The 17,828-nt window shown below is 41.6% G+C and overlaps 1 protein-coding gene across 2 annotated transcripts in view; it reads left to right on the plus strand.

Annotated features, from left to right (window-relative positions):
• Positions 1-17,828, plus strand: part of PPA2 (inorganic pyrophosphatase 2) — a 36,350-nt gene that overhangs the window by 5,199 nt on the left and 13,323 nt on the right. For both annotated transcript variants that reach the window (XM_072036944.1, XM_038178225.2), the window contains exons 4-7: positions 6,957-7,010; positions 9,351-9,470; positions 11,798-11,884; positions 13,132-13,258. In XM_072036944.1, the coding sequence (XP_071893045.1) occupies positions 6,957-7,010; positions 9,351-9,470; positions 11,798-11,884; positions 13,132-13,258 (388 nt within the window). The remainder of the gene's footprint in view (positions 1-6,956; positions 7,011-9,350; positions 9,471-11,797; positions 11,885-13,131; positions 13,259-17,828) is intronic.

Here is a 17,828-nt window from a genome sequence, read left to right on the forward strand (position 1 = left end):
TCAGCTACATCCCTAGGGTAGCCCGTTCCAAAGCTTTGCAACCCTTTCAGTGAAGATTTTTTCCTAATATCCAACCTAAACCTCCCCTGGCGCAAGTTGAGGCCGTTTCTCCAGAAGAATGCTGTAAGGAACAGCATCAGAAGCCTTACTAACATCTAGGTAGACCATATTGTCGTGGTTTAACCCGGCCGGCAGCTGAACACCACGCAGCCGTTCGCTCACCCTCCCCCCTCCCTCTCTGGGACGGGGGAGAGAAATGGAGAGTGAAGCCCGTGAGTTGAGATAAAGACAGTTTAATAAGACAGGAAAATAATAATAACAAAAATAGTAATAACAATAATAATGATACAATGGTGATAATACGAAAGTAATAGTATGTACAAACAAGTGATGCACAATGCAATTGCTCACCACCCGCTGACCGATGCCCAGCCTAACCCCGAGCAGTCTGGCCCTCCTCCCCCCAGCTAGCCACCCCTATATATTGTTTAGCATGACGTCAGATGGTATGGAATACCCCTTTGGCTAGTTTGGGTCACCTGTCCTGGGTCTGTCCCCTCCCAGCTCTTACTGCACCCCCAGCCTGCCTGTTGGCAGGACAGAGCAAAAGGCTGAGATGTCCTTGGCTTAGTATAAGCACTGCTCTGCAACAATTAAAGCATCGGGGTGTTATCAGCACTCTTCTCATCCTAAGCCAAAACACAGCATTCCACCAGCTACTAGGAAGAAAATTAATTCTGTGCTAACTGAAACCAGGACACATATCCACAGCCTTTCCCTCATCAACTAATTGGGTTTACTTCTACTTAAATACATTGGCAAAAAATGTAACACACTCAGTATGATTCGACTGTGTTCCTACACTTAAATGGATGAAAGTTAATACTTTATTTTGTTAGAAAGAGTCATGGTATTGTATTAATACTTCAGTTTCGGTCTTCAGGCATCTCGTGAGTATGCAAGTGAATGTGCAATTTATAGGCTTTCCAAACACGCTTGGTCTTAGATGATAAAATAGAAGAACGCAAAACATTTAGAAAACCCCATTTCATCATTATCTTCAGGAGGTGGGGAGAAGAGAGAGGGGTCTTTGTCTTCAGGAAGGCGGTGTGTCTTACACCGGGTTCTTGAGCAGCTTGGGTAACCTTGGCCTTGTGAGAAATGTATCGATGCGTGCTTGTATTCAGGGAAAACATGGCTTAGTCAGGGCATAAAGGGAAATGAGGAATTTAGTGCCATGTACTGATGCCTAAAGATCTTTGAAGCGCTGTAATCAGTACCCTGGTGTAGGGACGCAAAAGCTACTGCTGCTCCTGGACGTTCAGTTGATCCTTGCTGAGTTTGGCCAGAATTCAAAGGTGATGGTTCCTCTTGCCCTAGAAACCAAGTGGCATCTTTAAGACTTGTGACCTTCCAAACTCAAATAAATTTAGCTTTGCAGCTACTGTTGACAACTGAACTTCTGTGTTTCATGGATTTTTTTGGGTTAAGACTCGAGAGAAGTTACTTTCAGGGAGAAACTGTAGTTGGAAGAAATCATATTCAGCTTCAAAATTGTTCAAGGTCAGTCTCAAACTTGCTGTCAGCTTGCAGTCTGAATCTCTGCTTTGTCTTCAGCACAGCAAGCACTTGGGATCTGTTCTGTCCAAGCAAATCTCTCTGAAAGGCATCAAAAGTTTCCCCTCTGTGTCTGAGAGGCTGGATGTTCCCTCTGTGGTTACACTCAGACCTGTCAGAGGCAGATTGTTGACCGTGGTCTTCCATGTCTGGCAGCAAGAAGGTCTGAAGAGGTCATGGTTTTCTTTTCAAGACAAATGTGAAGTGTTGCTTCCCTGCTGTAATAAAAGAGGTTCTAATCCGCTTGTCATGTATATGTCTTGGCTAAAGTATTCACGTTATCTCATTCAGTGGGCTCAGGTGTTCTTAATACAAAGGTTTATTTAAAATATTGGCCTTAGAAAAAGAAATCTGTCCAAGCTTGTAGAGATTATACTCCAAACTTGCAGACACCCACCAGAGCAGTTGATAAAGAATAGGAGGAAGTAAGACAGCTTTGGTTGTTGTGTCCTGTGGATTGCACAGTGCTGGAATGCCCCTGTGGACTTGAACTTTTCCTGTTAGGCAGGAGCTTTTGATAAATTAGGCAGTCAGGTGAGGTACAAGTGGTCATCGCAGTGGTCATGCATGCTGAATAAGTGATCAGGTGAAGGGCCACATGCTGGCAACGCAGTTCAGAGCTGTGGTGGCAGAGTGGTCTTATGATAAAGTCAGCTTGTTCCGTAAGGAGGGAAGAGCTGGCATCGTTTCCACATGGTGCAGGTGCAAAACTCTATTATCTCTGAACTACAGCTTCTGTAGCCTTCAGTCATTAGACACTTTTTGGGTACCTGTAACCTGGGCTGTAGCGTGTCTGTTGTGTGTGTTCAGTACTGCAGATCAGTGAAGGTTTCATCCTGATGCATGAAGCCACCCAGCCTTTTTCTGTGGATCTGTCCAGTAGCTGCAAATTTTGCTTTGTGTTCTTGTAGATTACTTCTCAGTGTTTGTTAATCTTCACTCAGCTCTCCACTTAAAATCTACCGGAGTAGTGTTGGTTTACTGCGAAGGCTACATCAGTGATTTGATCGAGCTGAACATGAAAGAAATGGTTCCTTAAAACTTGAGAAAGTCTGTGTTTAGTTTTCGTCCTTGCCAAGGCTCTCCCCTGAGAAGTTGTGCAGGTAGATGTGTCCACTAATCAGTTTATCAGCGTGTGCCTGACATCAGGCCTTATAGCAGGAATGCTTATGAGACAGGCACTCATTTTATAAGCAAGCCCCTCATCTTGTATTTCATGTATTTCATGTCAGTCCTTCTTTTTCTTCTTTTTTTTCCCCCCCTTTTTTCTCCCTTCTTTTAAACTTCTGTTAATGAAAACATTGCTCTTTGTTGGACTGCAGCTTGTCCTTTCAGTTCTCGATAGTCCTCAGGGGCCCTATGTAGTGAACGGCTGGTGAGACTCCCTCTAACATTGCAAATGAGCAGGCAAAAAATAAAAAAATATATATATTTTTGTTTCTTTTCTCTGTCTTGTGAGTTCAGTTTCTCCAAGAGGAGGGTCAACAGCCCCCAAATGCAGCTTTAATACTTCCAGATTTTTTTTAAAGCACTCTACTATAAAAATGGCTGAAGGAAATGTGAGCTTCAGCTTACTGCTTCTCCCTGTCATGTAAGGCTGATGGTGAATGGCAATCGGGCCTTAAAATGTGACTTTTAACAATGAGATTATGCTGACTTTCTGTTCCTCTCTTCTTGTTTTGTCACTATCCTCACTCTCCATACCTGGCTCCACTTCTGCTTAAAATTAGCTGAAAGTTCAGCGCTGAGCTTTACCTATTGCAGTCCTGTTTAAATCCGTCCCCTCAAATATACCACCTGGGGAACTTGGGCAGATTCAGGAAGGAAATAGTTGAATAAGAAAAGCGTAAGTCAGGTAAGAAAGAACTGTTCCTAAGATGGATGCATGGGAATCCAGAAGGGCAAAAATTGAGTGTCAGAAATATGCTTCATCTCTTTTTTAGTGACACGTGATGTTCAAGTTGGTAATAAGCAGCTGCCATCAAAATGAGCTGTCTTCTATAAGAATCTGTACAGCCAGAGCCAGCAGTTATTTTTGGCCACTGGTCACAGCGGAGAGAAGTGTGACTCACAGTTTACCTGGGTACAACAGTCTGTATTTTCCTTGCTTTTCTCAACACTTGCTGCATGAGCATGCTGAAGTGTATTTCTAGATTTTTTTTATCTTCCTGTGGTATTCATTTAAAAAAAGAAAAGGCAAAAAAAAAACAACAAACCTTGTTCCTGTTGTCTGTGTGAAATATCAGCCAAAATAATTATGTTAAAAATTGTTTAATTCAAATGGAATGCAGTAAGTTGCCAAAACTTGTTTAAAAAAAAAGCTAAAAAATTGCTAAAACAAACATTTTATTTATGTTCTGCGTGATTTGCCTTGTGGTGCAGTTAGACTGTCTTTCCTAGGAGATAAAGGATACCATTTGGAGAGAGCTTCTCTTTTCTGATGTCGTTCCCTGTTCATATTCAGTTTTAGGAATTGGGAAGTATACTTTTGACTGCTCTGTGTTGACCAAATGGATTTTTTCCCCCCTTACCTCCTCCAGCTATAATAGGGCAAAAGTACAAATGTCTGTCTTCTGCTCGCATTAACCCCAAACCAAACCAGCTATGTAATACCCTGGGTTAGACATCCCTGCGGGCTCTCTCAGGGCACATTTCCTAGCTCCCGAGTTCTGTCCCTTCTTCTGAATCTAGATGAAGTTTGGACTTTGGCAAGCTGTTAAATGGTAAATTATGAAATGAAAATATAAATAATGAAAAATTAACTTTGGGGACTTCTCTTTCTGTCACTGGAAGGTGTGTCAAGTGGGTTGTAGGAGCAGTTTCACCATGGCTTGAGGGAGTAGAAGCGCTCACTTGGGTTTTTGGTGAGGTGAAGTTTTTTTTTCTTTTGCTGACTGAAGATAAGATCAATTTCCAGGTGCACTGACCAGCCAAAACTCACCGCTGGATCGTGTAAGCAGTTGATGTGTGGAGATGTGATGGGTGACGCCTTTCTGTTTGCAGCGGGGGCGAGGAGTTTTGCAGCAAGGACTTGAGGGAGACTGTGCGAGTGGACAGCAGGAAGAGGTGCCTGGCCTGGGGAAGTCAGCGTGCTGGAAGAAAATGCTGGATGACATTTAGGCAAGGAGGGAAACAAGATAGGAAAACAGAGGAAAGAAAACCTGGAGAAATACACTTCTCTCTTTCCATCTGTCAAAACTGTCTAATACGTGCTCTGCTTTCCACCCCAGTGAATCCTGCCTCATCACCGTGAAAATGTGATTACCCTATAAATAAAACTTTTTATTTTTTAATGTAAGCACTGCATGAAGTTACTTAATCTCTTGTAAATGCCTTTGGCAGCTTAGCATTAGAAAGAGTACTTCCTTTTTTTTTTTTTTTGCATACGAATTAATCTGTCAGGCTGTCACATTTAAGACTCTTGACAATTCCCATTTGACTGATAACACAAATTATGGAGGCCTGGTCTTAAAGCTGGGTTAAATCCAAGAGATTCGTTTTGGAAGAGCATTGTGTGCACTTCAGTCCAGCCGTTGTCCAGTCCCATTCATTGCTCTGGTGAGGACCTGGAGTAGCTCTCAGCCAATTAAAGTTCAAAACAACATTTACAGGTCGTTGTGTTTGACGTGGTGAGGAAAATGTGCAGTCACATCTTCCCAGCAAAAACCTCAGCCAGTGAAGGAGGGAGCTGTTGTGTTTAATTCCCGGAGTAGTCTGTAAGTTTCTGCCTGTAGCTGCCAGTCAGAACAATCCTTTGGCCCGCTGGCAGTTCTCTGAGAGCTTCTTGTCAGCACTGGCTTCTATGCCGTGCATTTGTTTTTCCAAATGCTTCCGAGATGGATGTGCAAACTTTATTTGGCTCTTTTCCAGCCTTGCCCTTACCTGCTGCTGCACGTACGGTACTTTGTTCTGGGTCTGCTGCCTTAGTGTTGACGTCTTTGAGCTCTCTTTTTGAGCACTTGTCTGCTTCAGCTGTGCTTATGTACACAAGGTGTGCCTCGTGCAAGCGATCCGAAGCACCTTTCTCCTTTTTGTTCTTTCCTCTTGTTTAATGCGTTTGGTTATGACCGAATAGGGAAAAGTGATTCCATCTTATGTGCTTAGACACCACAAATTGCAATATGGGCGCAGTACTTAGGGATGGCAGATTGCATTCAAATTTCCTGGAATTTGCCGTCAGGATTGTGTGTAGCGTGGGATCTCATGGGGAGAACCGTGAGGGACAGCTGGGATTTTCCTCTGCTTTCTTGCTTGCCCCATTCCTGTTGGGAGAGGAGATCACAGAACCATTGGATTGACATTAATCAATTGACTTTGGCATTGACCCTCCTAATTGTGCGTGTTGGTTGCAGCTGTAGGATACAAAGAGGAAAATCCAAGTATTTAAGTGTCTGCTACAGCCTTCATTGCAGTGTAGTTCAAGAGTCAGTGCCGTTCTTCAGTTGGTTTGATTTTATTTTTCCTACTTACACATCAAAAACATATTTTGTATTTCCTGAGCTGGTGCCATCTTTAATACCAACGCAAGTTTTCTTTCTGTATGGAGAGATGTCCCAGGCAGCGGGATATTTGGGGTTATTTCAATAATTGTGAAGAAAATAGGTCATAGGCATTGCTGGGTGGTTTGTCCTAGTTACCCATTTTGATTAATTCTCTGTCCTCCTTAGTAGTGCTTGGCCCTGACAGCTTCAGAAGAGAGCTTGCAGTGGTTACACATTGGTTTTCTCATGTCTTCTTAAAAATTCTTAACCAATTTTCATTCTGTTTCTGCTGGGAAGAAAGCTTACACGAACACGAAGTGCCTGTGTCCATGTCCTTTCTCTGCCATCACTTCTGGATTTGGCCTCACGTCAACCAGATTGGACTGAGAGTTGTCAGCGGTTATGTTTTTTGTATGGTGACAAAAGGAAGACCTGAAGAAATAAATCCCTGTGGTGGAGGAAAACACTGCCCTTACCAGTGCCTGAGGGGAGCTGACTCTTTCCTATAGAAATGTCCAATCCTTTTTGCCTATTGCTCTGAGCACTGCCTCATCATGAACCAAACCATTCCACAGGCTTATTGAACACTGTGTGAAGGGTAATACTGTTACTGGAATAAAAAGCATCATGTGTATCTCCATTACTCCTCGTTTGCATTCTCAGAGGTGAACGGGGGTGGAGGATGAACTGGGGAGGTTGAATGTTGCTGTGAGGAACTCAGTGAAGTGTACTTCATGTAAAAGCAGCTGGAATAGGTGAGATTTGCTGCAGCTGAATGCAGGAGAGAGAATTTCTTACTGCAAAATGCTAGTTACCATGTGGGTTTTATTTTCAGTTCTTTCCCTGTTTCTGTTTTAGGTCCTGTTTAATATGGTCGTGGAAGTGCCTCGCTGGACGAATGCAAAAATGGAGGTAAATAAGAAAAATACCTTGAATATATGGGTACTGATGGAAGTTACAGCAGTGCAGTGGGGTTCAGTGTTCAGTGTTTAATCAATGTGGATTGCTCTTTACACATAAAATTTTCAGTCAAAATACTAAATTTGCATACAGACGTTTCCATCACCATTAAAGAAGGTGCTGAGGTTGTAATTGTTTCCCCTTTGCAGGTGAGCACTGCTTCCTGCCAGCCCCAGACAGCAGAGCACAGCCCACCTTAAGCCCAGCACTCTAGGGCTCTGCTGCTTAGTTGTCCTGCTGCTCGCTTGTAAAACATCCGGTTCAGAGGCTCTAAATCCTCTCACTTCCAGCATATAAATGGTAGTGTGATAGGCTACGTCCTGACAAATGGAGTGGCAAATGAAAAAACATTTCCTTGTGACAAAAACTACATCAGGGCCTTGCTCGTTTGAAGTATCTACTCCTGCTGGAAGATGTTTTGAAAGGAGAGTCCAGTGGTTGTTCCTCTGCTCTTGTAATGTAGAAGCTGAGTAATGCTTCATTTGTAGAGTTGGTGAAACAACAGACCTCACCAGCATGTTTCTTATCTTCCTGAACATTTGTAATAGTTTTAGGAATGCTTTCCAGATGCTTTCAAGGAATTTTGTGGTTGAGCTGTTAAGCTACTTCGACTACTAAAAATAATACCAAGGAGCCTCCTGGCCTCTTGGTTCAGAACTTTGTCTCCTTTCCCTGATGCTGGAGTAGCATTTGAACTGCGTTTACTGCCTGAGTTTTAATTCCAGAAATACGGCTACTTTGGGTAATCAGCTTGTATTTTAGGATGGTTTATTGCAGAAGCTGAGCTCTATTTTTCAGAGTTTCCCTTTGCCATTGAAGCCATTGCTTAAAGCACATGTTGCTCTCCTTTTTCTTTTCTTGGCATGTTTTGTTTCATTGAGGGTAGAAAGGTTTGCTGTCCTGTGAGGTTCAGAAATCAGAGGCCTTGGATGTTTTCTGGCTTGGCTTGATAGGAGCCCAGGTGCAATACATAACTTTTAAGAGACCTGGAGGTTCCTGTGTTAAGTAAGGCAGAGAGTTGTCTTGCCTTGTCATCATGGCCTGACAGTCCTTCAGTGCAGACTCATGGTGCCAGCACCAGCTCTTGTCTGTGTCTTTGTACTGAGATTCCCTCGCTTGGAGTGGACACTGTAGGAAATGAAACCTTGAATGTGTTGCATTTCTCTTGTCCTTCCATAGATTTTATTCAAGGTGCTCTTTATGAAATTGTATTGGTCCCTGCCCACCGTTGTCAGTTAATCTTTGCACCAATTCTTGTCAAGAGAAAACAGTGCTGAGCTCCACTTCTGCCAAAACCCCAGGTGGCATATTCAGGGTCTTTACCATTAAGGTAGGAAGCATGCAGAATCAGGTGTGAAAACAGAAATGTGGGGGGGTTACTTACAGAGCAACTGCCTGCTGTTGACAGGACAGTGTGGTATGAAAAATAATTCATTTGGGGTGACTTTGCTGCTATTATTCTAGCTAAATGACAAGGGTGTTTTAAAACAACGAGCACAAGCTGGTATGGCCTGAGCCAGGGTGTGCTCAAAATCTGTAACAAATGTGAGCTGGTTCAGATGAGTCAAGCTAACAGGGGTTTTGTTGTGGTGAGGAGTGGCAAAAGCACAGTTCAGGTGAAGTAGGTAACTCATGGCAGCGGGTTGGTATTTGAGGTTTTGGGGGGATGATGACATTAATAAGCTGCTTTGCAATAATTAGCTCAATCCTTCTGGGAGCACTACTGCAGGAGTAAAAGCACCTTCTAATGCTAATTGAACTTGGTCCAAGCCAGCACACGTTGGCCTGTGGTAACTCAGAGCTTGTCCCCACTAAAAAAGTGTTTGTTTGCTGGGAGGTGATGGAGAGAAGGGGTGTATGCAGTAGGGGAGCAATGAATGGGGGGGTGGGTGAGATGACGCTGAAACAATTCCCTTGCTGCTGTCAAAGCCCCTGTTGTCTGAAGAACTTTCACCATTTATATCTTTGTTGAATTTGTACCAAAGTTCAAGCGCAGGAGCCTCTGACTTAGGTTTCTTCTGGTATTTGTGTTTGACTGGGACAGTCTCCTCAGAAATTTATGACTTTCCCTTCTGCATTCATTTTTCTTGCATACTTCACAGCATTATTTAAAACCTTAATAAGCAGCTTTTTGAACATGGCTCTCGAGACTTAAAGTGAGGCCATCATGCTTTTAATACTCCTCGAACAACAAGCACGTGCTCCCAGATGGAGCTAACTGGTTGGGTATGGAATGAATTGCTTTCCATCTGACACTTCTTCCTTTCTCTCTGTCTTTCACGATCTGTTTAGATTGCCACTGAGGAGCCGTTGAATCCCATTAAGCAAGATACAAAGAAAGGCAAGCTCCGATACGTGGCAAATATCTTTCCTCACAAGGGTTATATATGGAATTACGGTGCCCTCCCTCAGGTAACATTTTTGTTATAATGGTGAAAGTTTCCTGTCTTCTGTGGAAATTGCCTTGTAAATCTTGAGTACTGCCAGAATGCAAATCAGTTGCAAGAGAGATGGTTCTCTTCGATAATTTGTAAATTAGGATTTTTTATCTAAAGCTTTATTTTGTCTGTAAATTTTGATCAGAATTTGGGTGAGGGTATAAACACAAGCTCAGTTTCAGGAAGTAGTTAAATGATCAAGAAATCTTGAGTCTTTAGCCTGCATCCATATACCATAGTGAAAAATAAACTGTTGTGGTCTGGCATTCAGAATATTTGTTCAAGTAGCCCCTTCCTGTTTAAGTAAGACATTTTTAAACTCAGTTAGGATCTTCGTGTATTGCAGCACGAATGCTAATTGATATTATTTCTTAATATCTTTAAGAAAGAGGAACACAAGGACTTTTTCTTCAGATTAAACCTCAACTGCCTTAGTTAACTTTGCTCTGAATTTGGAGACTTTACTGATCATGGCACTTTCAAAACTTTGAGTCTTGGAGAAAAAACAATTAATGTCTGAAATTTTTAACATAATTAAAGTTTTAAAACTTTTTTTTTCATTACTCTTAACAACACATTGGATTGAAAGTAGTATTTATGATCAAGATGAAACTAAAAAAAATATTTCTTTACACTTAAATGCATGAGCACTGAAAGTTTACTCCTGAAAATCCTTATTTCCTCCCTGAAGAGGAGATACCAGGTAGGTGGTGGAGGAGGACAGTGAAGTCTTTATCCAGTCAGCAGTCTGAGTAGTCCCAAGTTTCCAAGTAGGCATTGTTGGGATCCAAGAGTTCCATTTAATATTTTGAAATTTGTTTGTGCCTTCGTACAAAGCCAAAATTGAACACTTAAATATCTTCCTGCACAAAGGGCGTTATTTTGGACTGATGACACATTCCCCAAGAGATACATTCAGCTCCCTTTACTACCTTGTCAGTCATACAGCTGGAGATAATTGTCTTCCTTTTTTTTTTTTTCTTGTAATGACTTTAAAAGGTCACTTGGATCATTATACTTGTCCAAGTCTAAACAATACTCCAGATTCTTACTAGCTACTATCACAAACCCTGGGCCTGATCCAGTTCTGGGTCTCCACTATCTCAAGAGGACTTTTCATCAGGGTCAGCAGTTGCCAGAAATTCTTGTAGCTATATGCTAGGGTTGATACATATTTGTGGCAGCTGTTTTATGTTCTGGAACAGAAAAGAAAAATTACTCTAGGAGTGTAATTGTTGCAGGAATTGCTGTGCTGTCTAGGTAACACTACCATTCCTAGCTAGCTTCCTTTCCATTCTTCCGGAAACTACAGGTGGAGAGGTGCAGCTGGGCTAGAGAATGGCACTGATAGCATGAAGCCTTAAATGAGTGCTTTGGAAGAATATTGGAAAAATAAGTTTTAGGCTGAAATTCTCTCTTGACTCCACTTCTGTCATTTTTTTCTGGTAATGATGCTGCTATCTAAATACCTGACCATTTGCTTTTCACAGTTGTAGCATCAGTCAAGTTCTCAAGAACAAGAGTATGAGTTGGAGGCTTGACCGTGGACAGCTGGAGCTAGCAGTATAGCTCCTTGTAGATGGTTTTCTAACATCTTTTCCACAAAACCTGAATGGTCTTAAAATTCTTACCAGAAAAACTCAACTGTAGAATGATGTCTTTCGTTCCAAGCAAGTAAGAGACAAAACATGTACTGGCCTTTTTTATAAAGTTATACTAAGCTGGCTGTGATTCCTTGCTCATATGGAGCTTAGAGCAGGGATTTGAACTTATATCTCAGGGAACCTTGTTTGGTCTCAAGCTGCTGGCAGTTCTTGGGCTTGTGCGCATCTTTGTATGCAAAAACACTCAAAAGTTTCAGACCTAAATTCAGAACTTCATAAAGTCAGTTGGATACTGACAATTCCATACCCAGGAGCTTGGTAAGATCAAAGTCTAGATGATTTCGAAAGCAACTTAAGTTAGTGTGGGTGTATCTAAAGAGTGTAGTAAAAATGTTGTAGAATATCCTAATTTAATCCCACAAGTGTTGGTAATTAGAAAAATACATGTTCTGGCTCCTCTGACTCGATCACTGCAATATCAGTGTCTTATGTGTCTTTGATGCAGTTGATCCATTTGTTACAATCCATGGTTTGTTTGGAGTCTGTTTCTTTTTTTTGTTTTTTTTTTTTTTGAGCAAATCCATTCTCAGCAAGTTGACGTTTTTGTTGGTGTTTTTATTAATCTCAGTAATATAGTGGTTAGGTGAATTGTAACTGCAGACCAGTTGGTAACTCATAGTTCTCTTTCCTTTGACAGACCTGGGAAGATCCAAACCATAAAGATGACATTACAGGATGTTGTGGGGATAATGATCCTATTGATGTTTGTGAGATCGGTTCAAAGGTTGGTTTTTATTAAGATTAATTTAATGATCTGGTAATAGCTTTTGAAAGAGAATGGCAGGTGGGAAACAAGAAAAGGTGGCAGTAGTCAGTCTTGGGGTGACTACAATATGAGCAGAGGGTCTAAGAATAGGTATAAAAATGGTGGATTTAAAAACAACAGTAAAAAAAAAAAAAAGGATCTTGTAAAGTCTGGGTGCTGGATAAAGGAGAAAGCTGGAGATGGACACTCTGAAGTTGTATAGCTGGACAGTGTGTTTTGATGGAGGATGAGAGGGTTAAGATTTGGAGGAAGGAAAAAAAAAAAACCAAAGACTTCTTTTTCCCCTACTAGCAGTACTAGAGATAAGACTAGCATTCTGAAAGATGAAGAAATATGTCTGTCATGCATGTAAGATTGTAAGGTCAAATCCGCATAGGGGGTAGGTTTGAGTTCTCCCATGGGTACAAAAAGAAACATCCCTCTTTAGAGGAGAAGAGGAACCTGTTGCAGTTAAGAGATAAGGAGTGGGTGGATGAAAAAGAGGCACAGCAAACACCAATAATAGGTGTAAAGGAAAGGTTTAGTTCACTGAAAGAAAATTGCATGTACATAGAGCAAAGAATCCTCTGCGGTACCAAAGATAGGGTAAATGAAATTAATGAGTTTGGATGAGGGATCTCTTGAACTATGTAAGGGAAAAGGAAATTTACCTGGTGACCTTAGCAAAGGTGGCTTCCCTTCAGTGAAGGAACCTAAAGCTGAATTTGAGGGGAGCCAGAAAGAGTTGAAAGGAAATATTACCTGGTGTGAAAAAGGTCCCCAGGAGAATGCAAAAAAGAGTTGTGCTCATGTTTTGGGGGTGGGTAGGTGCCTGTGTGTGTGTCCAAGAGACAGATGACGACCAAGAGTTGAGAAGGCAGAGAATCAACAGGCATGAAAGAGCTAGAAAATGAATAAGAGATGTTTTTGACTTGCAGAGTGGGGCGAAGATCAAGAAAGTGTGTGGGGACGTAGGGTAGAAGAGAAGGAAAAATATTGTAGCTTGTGTTGTCTCCTTAACTAAATGCTGATGGGAGAAAAGAAGGTTTAAGAATAGAAAAGGTAGGAGAAAGGCTGCTAACATGAAGGTGATGTGTATCTGGTTTACAGATTGATCTTGTAATTCTGGTAGCTGCTGGCTGGTAGCAAGCCATTTTGTTGCAATGTAAAAGATGAATTCTGTGTAGCATTTTCCAAACCTTTTTGAGATTATGTTCTTTTTGCAGGTTCGTTCTTCTGGTGAGATTGTTAAAGTGAAAGTGTTGGGTGTTCTAGGTATGGTTGATGAAGGAGAGACAGATTGGAAGATAATTGCCATCGGTGTGGATGACCCGGAAGCCCAGAATATTCACGGTAAGTATAGTTCCACCTATCTTATAGCAAGTTGTGTCAGCAACTGCAACAATTGTACCTGAATTTGGGCCACGGAGGAAAAGAAAAGGTAGATAGGCAAGAAGCAAAAACTTTTATTTTTTTTCATTGTTTAAATTCAGATACTTCCTTCGCAAAGGGCATGTGTGTTTTCATTCTTCTGGTTCACAGGGATTTTCAAGAGGGCGTGTCAGGCAGAAAGTCTTTTGACTTCATAAACACAATTCCCTTAGAAAGTGACCTCTTAAAATTAGCCTTACTTCCTTTGTAGTAGTACATATTTACTCACTCAGATGACGTACTACGCTGTTTCCCTTGCTGAAAGTGTTTTTTTCCTTTTGTATTTGTGGGCGTTGTATTGCATTCTGAGAAGGGCTGTACATTTTCAACATTTTGTCATTTGTAACTGGGTTACTTCCAGGGATTGTTGCCTAATACGAGCAATTAGGTTTCACCTTTTAGCTTGGAAATTTGCAGCGTAAGCTGCTGAAGCAGATCACCCTAGTATCGGCCCTGATGATGACCAGCTTTGCAGCGTGAAATACCCTGTGCAGTCCTCCCTGTGACCTTGCTTCTGATATCCAAATGGAATTCAAGAAGTAAAATGCTTATGTGCAATAGTGTGAATAGAGTGGGAGGTGTGTGTGTGTGTGTGTATGTGTGTATATATATATATATATATATATATATAAAATAATAATAATAATTATTATTATTTTTAAGAGAAAGATACAATTATGGTAAACCTGGAGAGAGTTAGGTTTTTACAGCACAGGTAAAACGCAACTCTTCTCTGGATAAACAGAGGTTCACTTTCTCAAATACAGTCATACTGGGAATCACGATAATGAAGTGAGCTTTGTCTGAGAGTTAATGATTGTTATGAGACCAAAAATCTCATATATAGCATTAGGTGTGTATGGTCAGAGCATGTTCTTTGTTGGCAGGTGTCTCCAAGGCACAGAATGGCGTCTCCCTAGGAGGAGGGGTATCCTGTAGTTTTTTGAGGAATTATGTTTCTCAGCCAGTGGAACTTTTTCCTGGTTTCTGAACGTAAAAGCATATCACTGGGCTGGCCCTTCATGCAGTTTTCTTGCAGGTGGCTTTGACGTGGGGAGTACTTAAGTTGTGGGGAATGAAAGGGAGAAGAGGCAGTGAGGAAAAGGAAACTCTTGGGTTGATGCTGATTAAAATGTAACATTTATGATTCTTTAATTTGGCAGAAATTAATAAGTTCAGCTTAAGGAAATAGTAATATTTTGCTGTTAATGTTAGTTTCAATTTAAATCTGTATAATGTGGTATAAGCATTAGTGGTTTAAAGATAAGCAGTTAGCATCCTATTTCTGCGTGTTCTGCTTACTCTTAACCTATTTTTCCTTAATAATTTGTGAGAGTTTTATCAGAAAACTGGATTAGAGAATTTAAAAGAAAAAGGAGTCCAGTAAGTAGAGGTAAAACTGAGACAGTTTCTATCACTGGGTTAAGTAACTTCATTTGAAAGCCCTGGTTTATGTATGTTTTTTTTTTTCTTAAGGTAACAACTGATTTGTGTTAGCTATGATACAGCTTTGCTTGGTTCTTTGGAACCAAGGGAGTAAGAGTCTTGTTAATTTTTATTTTTTTTAAAATGCAAACCCTTGCTTGTGGTTGTTGTGTGCATCCTTTCTTATCAGAGAATAGATGCAAAACCTGAAGAAAAGAGCTGCCCTCCTGAGCTTCAGAACATGGGAGAAATATTTATCCAGTTTAAAACGATTTCCCTGAAGGGTTGGAGTTGTTAAAAAAAAAAAAAAAAAAAAGAGAGAGAGAGAAGCCCCCCTCATCTGCTCTCCCAAAACATGACTAGCTTAGTGTTTAACAGCAGTCCTTCTTTGCTCTGAAAACAAACAAATCTGTTGAAGTAGGCAGTACAATATGTCCCTTTATACTTGTTTTTCCCCCCTTCCCAAAGATGTTAATTATTTCAGCAAGAAGGGACAGACAGCAGCGATGGATGAAACCGCTATCTCCGTCAATAATTGATGTGCTGCTATGTTACGGTAGTGGCCTCCTAGGGAAAGATGAGGCTAAGTGTTGCCTACTGTCTGTCCACTCGTTTTTATATCATTTGCTAAACATTTTGAATCAGACTGAGAATCCTCACATTTGCTTTCAGCTCAGTATGTGCACAGCCCCCAGTGAACATTTGGAAAAGATAATTCCGAGGCACCAGAGTGGTGATTACTTGCAAACCCCATCCTGAGCCCGCGCAGTGTGTTAACTCCTCTTGCTGCTTTAAGCACACCCCAGGTACTCTGTATATTCTCCTTCTGGGATTGTGATCGTTCTCGTAAGTGCAATTGATTTTTCTGAGACTTCACAGAACTTAAAACTGAGCAGTCCCAACTTCTGAGCAGCCCTCATTGTTTATTCATCGCACTCCGCTGCACTGTGTCCTGCAGGCATTTATTGATAAATACTGTTTTAAATTGGAAACCCTGCCTAGAACTCCCTCTTTCACGCAGAGCAATGAAAAACTCTGGTTTATAGTGACAACTCGGAGGAATGATAAGCAGTGCTCAGCACCTCCTCGAGTGGAAACGGTGTCGTCGGTGGGAATAGCAGAGACTTGGTGTCTTTGGGCTGACTTTTGGAAGGTAACCTGCTTTTTGTTAGAGCACTTAATGTGGCTGGGTGCAGGGACAATCTCCAGATACAAGCTGTACATGAGGTGCAGGTGTCTGGATGAGAAACCTCCTTTTAGACCGATACCTGGACAAGTTCAGATTTATCTGTTTCAATAAGATCTGCCTTTGTATCTGCCTGAAAACCGCTGCGCTGTCTTTCTGCTCGGGCAGTTGCTAGCCAGATGGCCGGCAAAGTAACTTCAGACCAGGGTCTGGGAGAGGGCCTAAAAGCTCCCAGTACACTGAAACACTAAATCTTGGCAGTGTAACAGGCCTGGCTTTTTTTTTTTTTTTAATGTAACATACTGGCCAAGAGAAAAAACAGATTCTTGGACTGGAAAGGCTGCCTGTCTGCTTATCTCATAATTTGGATTGAATTTAAGGCATTGAAATTCGCATACATATCTGATGCGCTTTGCAAGATTGGGCTCAGGAAGGGTGAGCAATATTTTGGTGCTGTAATTTGGTCTAAACGAGTGCAGCATCTTCGTGTTGGACAAGAGGTTTTGCAGGTGACCTGCAGTTGAAGCAGAAAGACTGAAGACAGGAAGGTCTGACTCTCAAAAGGTCGTTTTACCTGCCCGAGGTGAATCAGACAAATCCCGAATGCTGGATGGCATTTCCGAGGTGATTTACCTGCCTGGAATTTTAGCAACCATTTTACACCACTGCTCACTGGGAAGAACCCTGAATATGTTCAGCAGCAGTTGGCGATTTCTGCCAGCTCTGCTATAGTTAACTGTGCTCTGTTACTGTGCTTCTTTGCCAGTGTCCAACTCTAGATTGGCTTTTTGAGTTTACGTGATCAAACCCTCAATGGGGGAAGAAGACTCTTGCACGCTTTGTCCCGTATATTGTTATATAGCCTTGCATATTAGTGTATTTATATGCAGAGCAGCAGCAGAGGCCCTGAAAACCTTTGTTGTGGATTTGTGTAAGCATTAAATATAAAGGAATTAATTATCTGTGCTGGGGCTCCCCTCCTACTCCCTCACACCACGCTGCACAAAATACACCAAATGCCTTTATATGGAATGTAGCTGCTGCTTCCTGTAAATGTTTATAAGATGTTATTAAAAACATATGTCCTCCCTTCCCACAGACCTTGTTTAGAAAGCTTGCTGCAAGCATGTTGTTTTAGCTTTGCTTGCAAGAAGCAGCATCTGTTGTACTAAAAATGGTAGTTTTGTACAAATGCTTTTGTCGCTCCCTTTTGTAAAGCCTGATAGAATTGGGAGCCGCGTTTGCATTGGCTCGCTCCCTTGACAGAGAGCTAGCAGCAGTTGTTCGTGCCAGCCTCTTGAGATTTTCCTTATTGAGCCTCAACTGCAACCCTTCAAGTGATTAGCCAATTCTTTTTAACCCTTGTTGCTTAACTTTGGTGCCTGAAAAAATGGAATCTGTGGTCACATGTAGGCAATAGAAAGGAATTGCCACGCAGAGCTAGCGGATACACGTTGAAAATGGACCTGCAGGAGCCTGACCTTGCTGGTCTCTGCCACTCTGAGGGCTTGCCTGCAGAGATGAAACCGTACTACACTAGCTACGTGCTTGCTGCTTCCGTGCACGCTTAGCCTCCTTTGCATCAGTGGGAGCACAAGCTCTGAGGAAAGGCGAGCAGTCAGGGTCACTGTCTGCTGTGGAGAGGACATCTAACTCCGACTTGTTTCTTCCTCCTCATAATGCACAACTGCTTCTATAGGTAGGAGTGCGGTATATTACTATACTGCTTATCATTATATTTTCTTCTACCTTTGCTTGTTCTGTTATCTTCAGATACTTTTCTCTTCTTCCACTTGATGCCCCTAAGATGCTTTTTGGCTTTCAAAGAAAGTGTCTTTCAAGCTGTCTTCTAAGCTTTTATATGGTGCCTCTTAATAAACT

Source organism: Anas platyrhynchos, chromosome 4, assembly GCF_047663525.1.
Source record: "Anas platyrhynchos isolate ZD024472 breed Pekin duck chromosome 4, IASCAAS_PekinDuck_T2T, whole genome shotgun sequence".
NCBI lineage: Eukaryota > Metazoa > Chordata > Aves > Anseriformes > Anatidae > Anas > Anas platyrhynchos.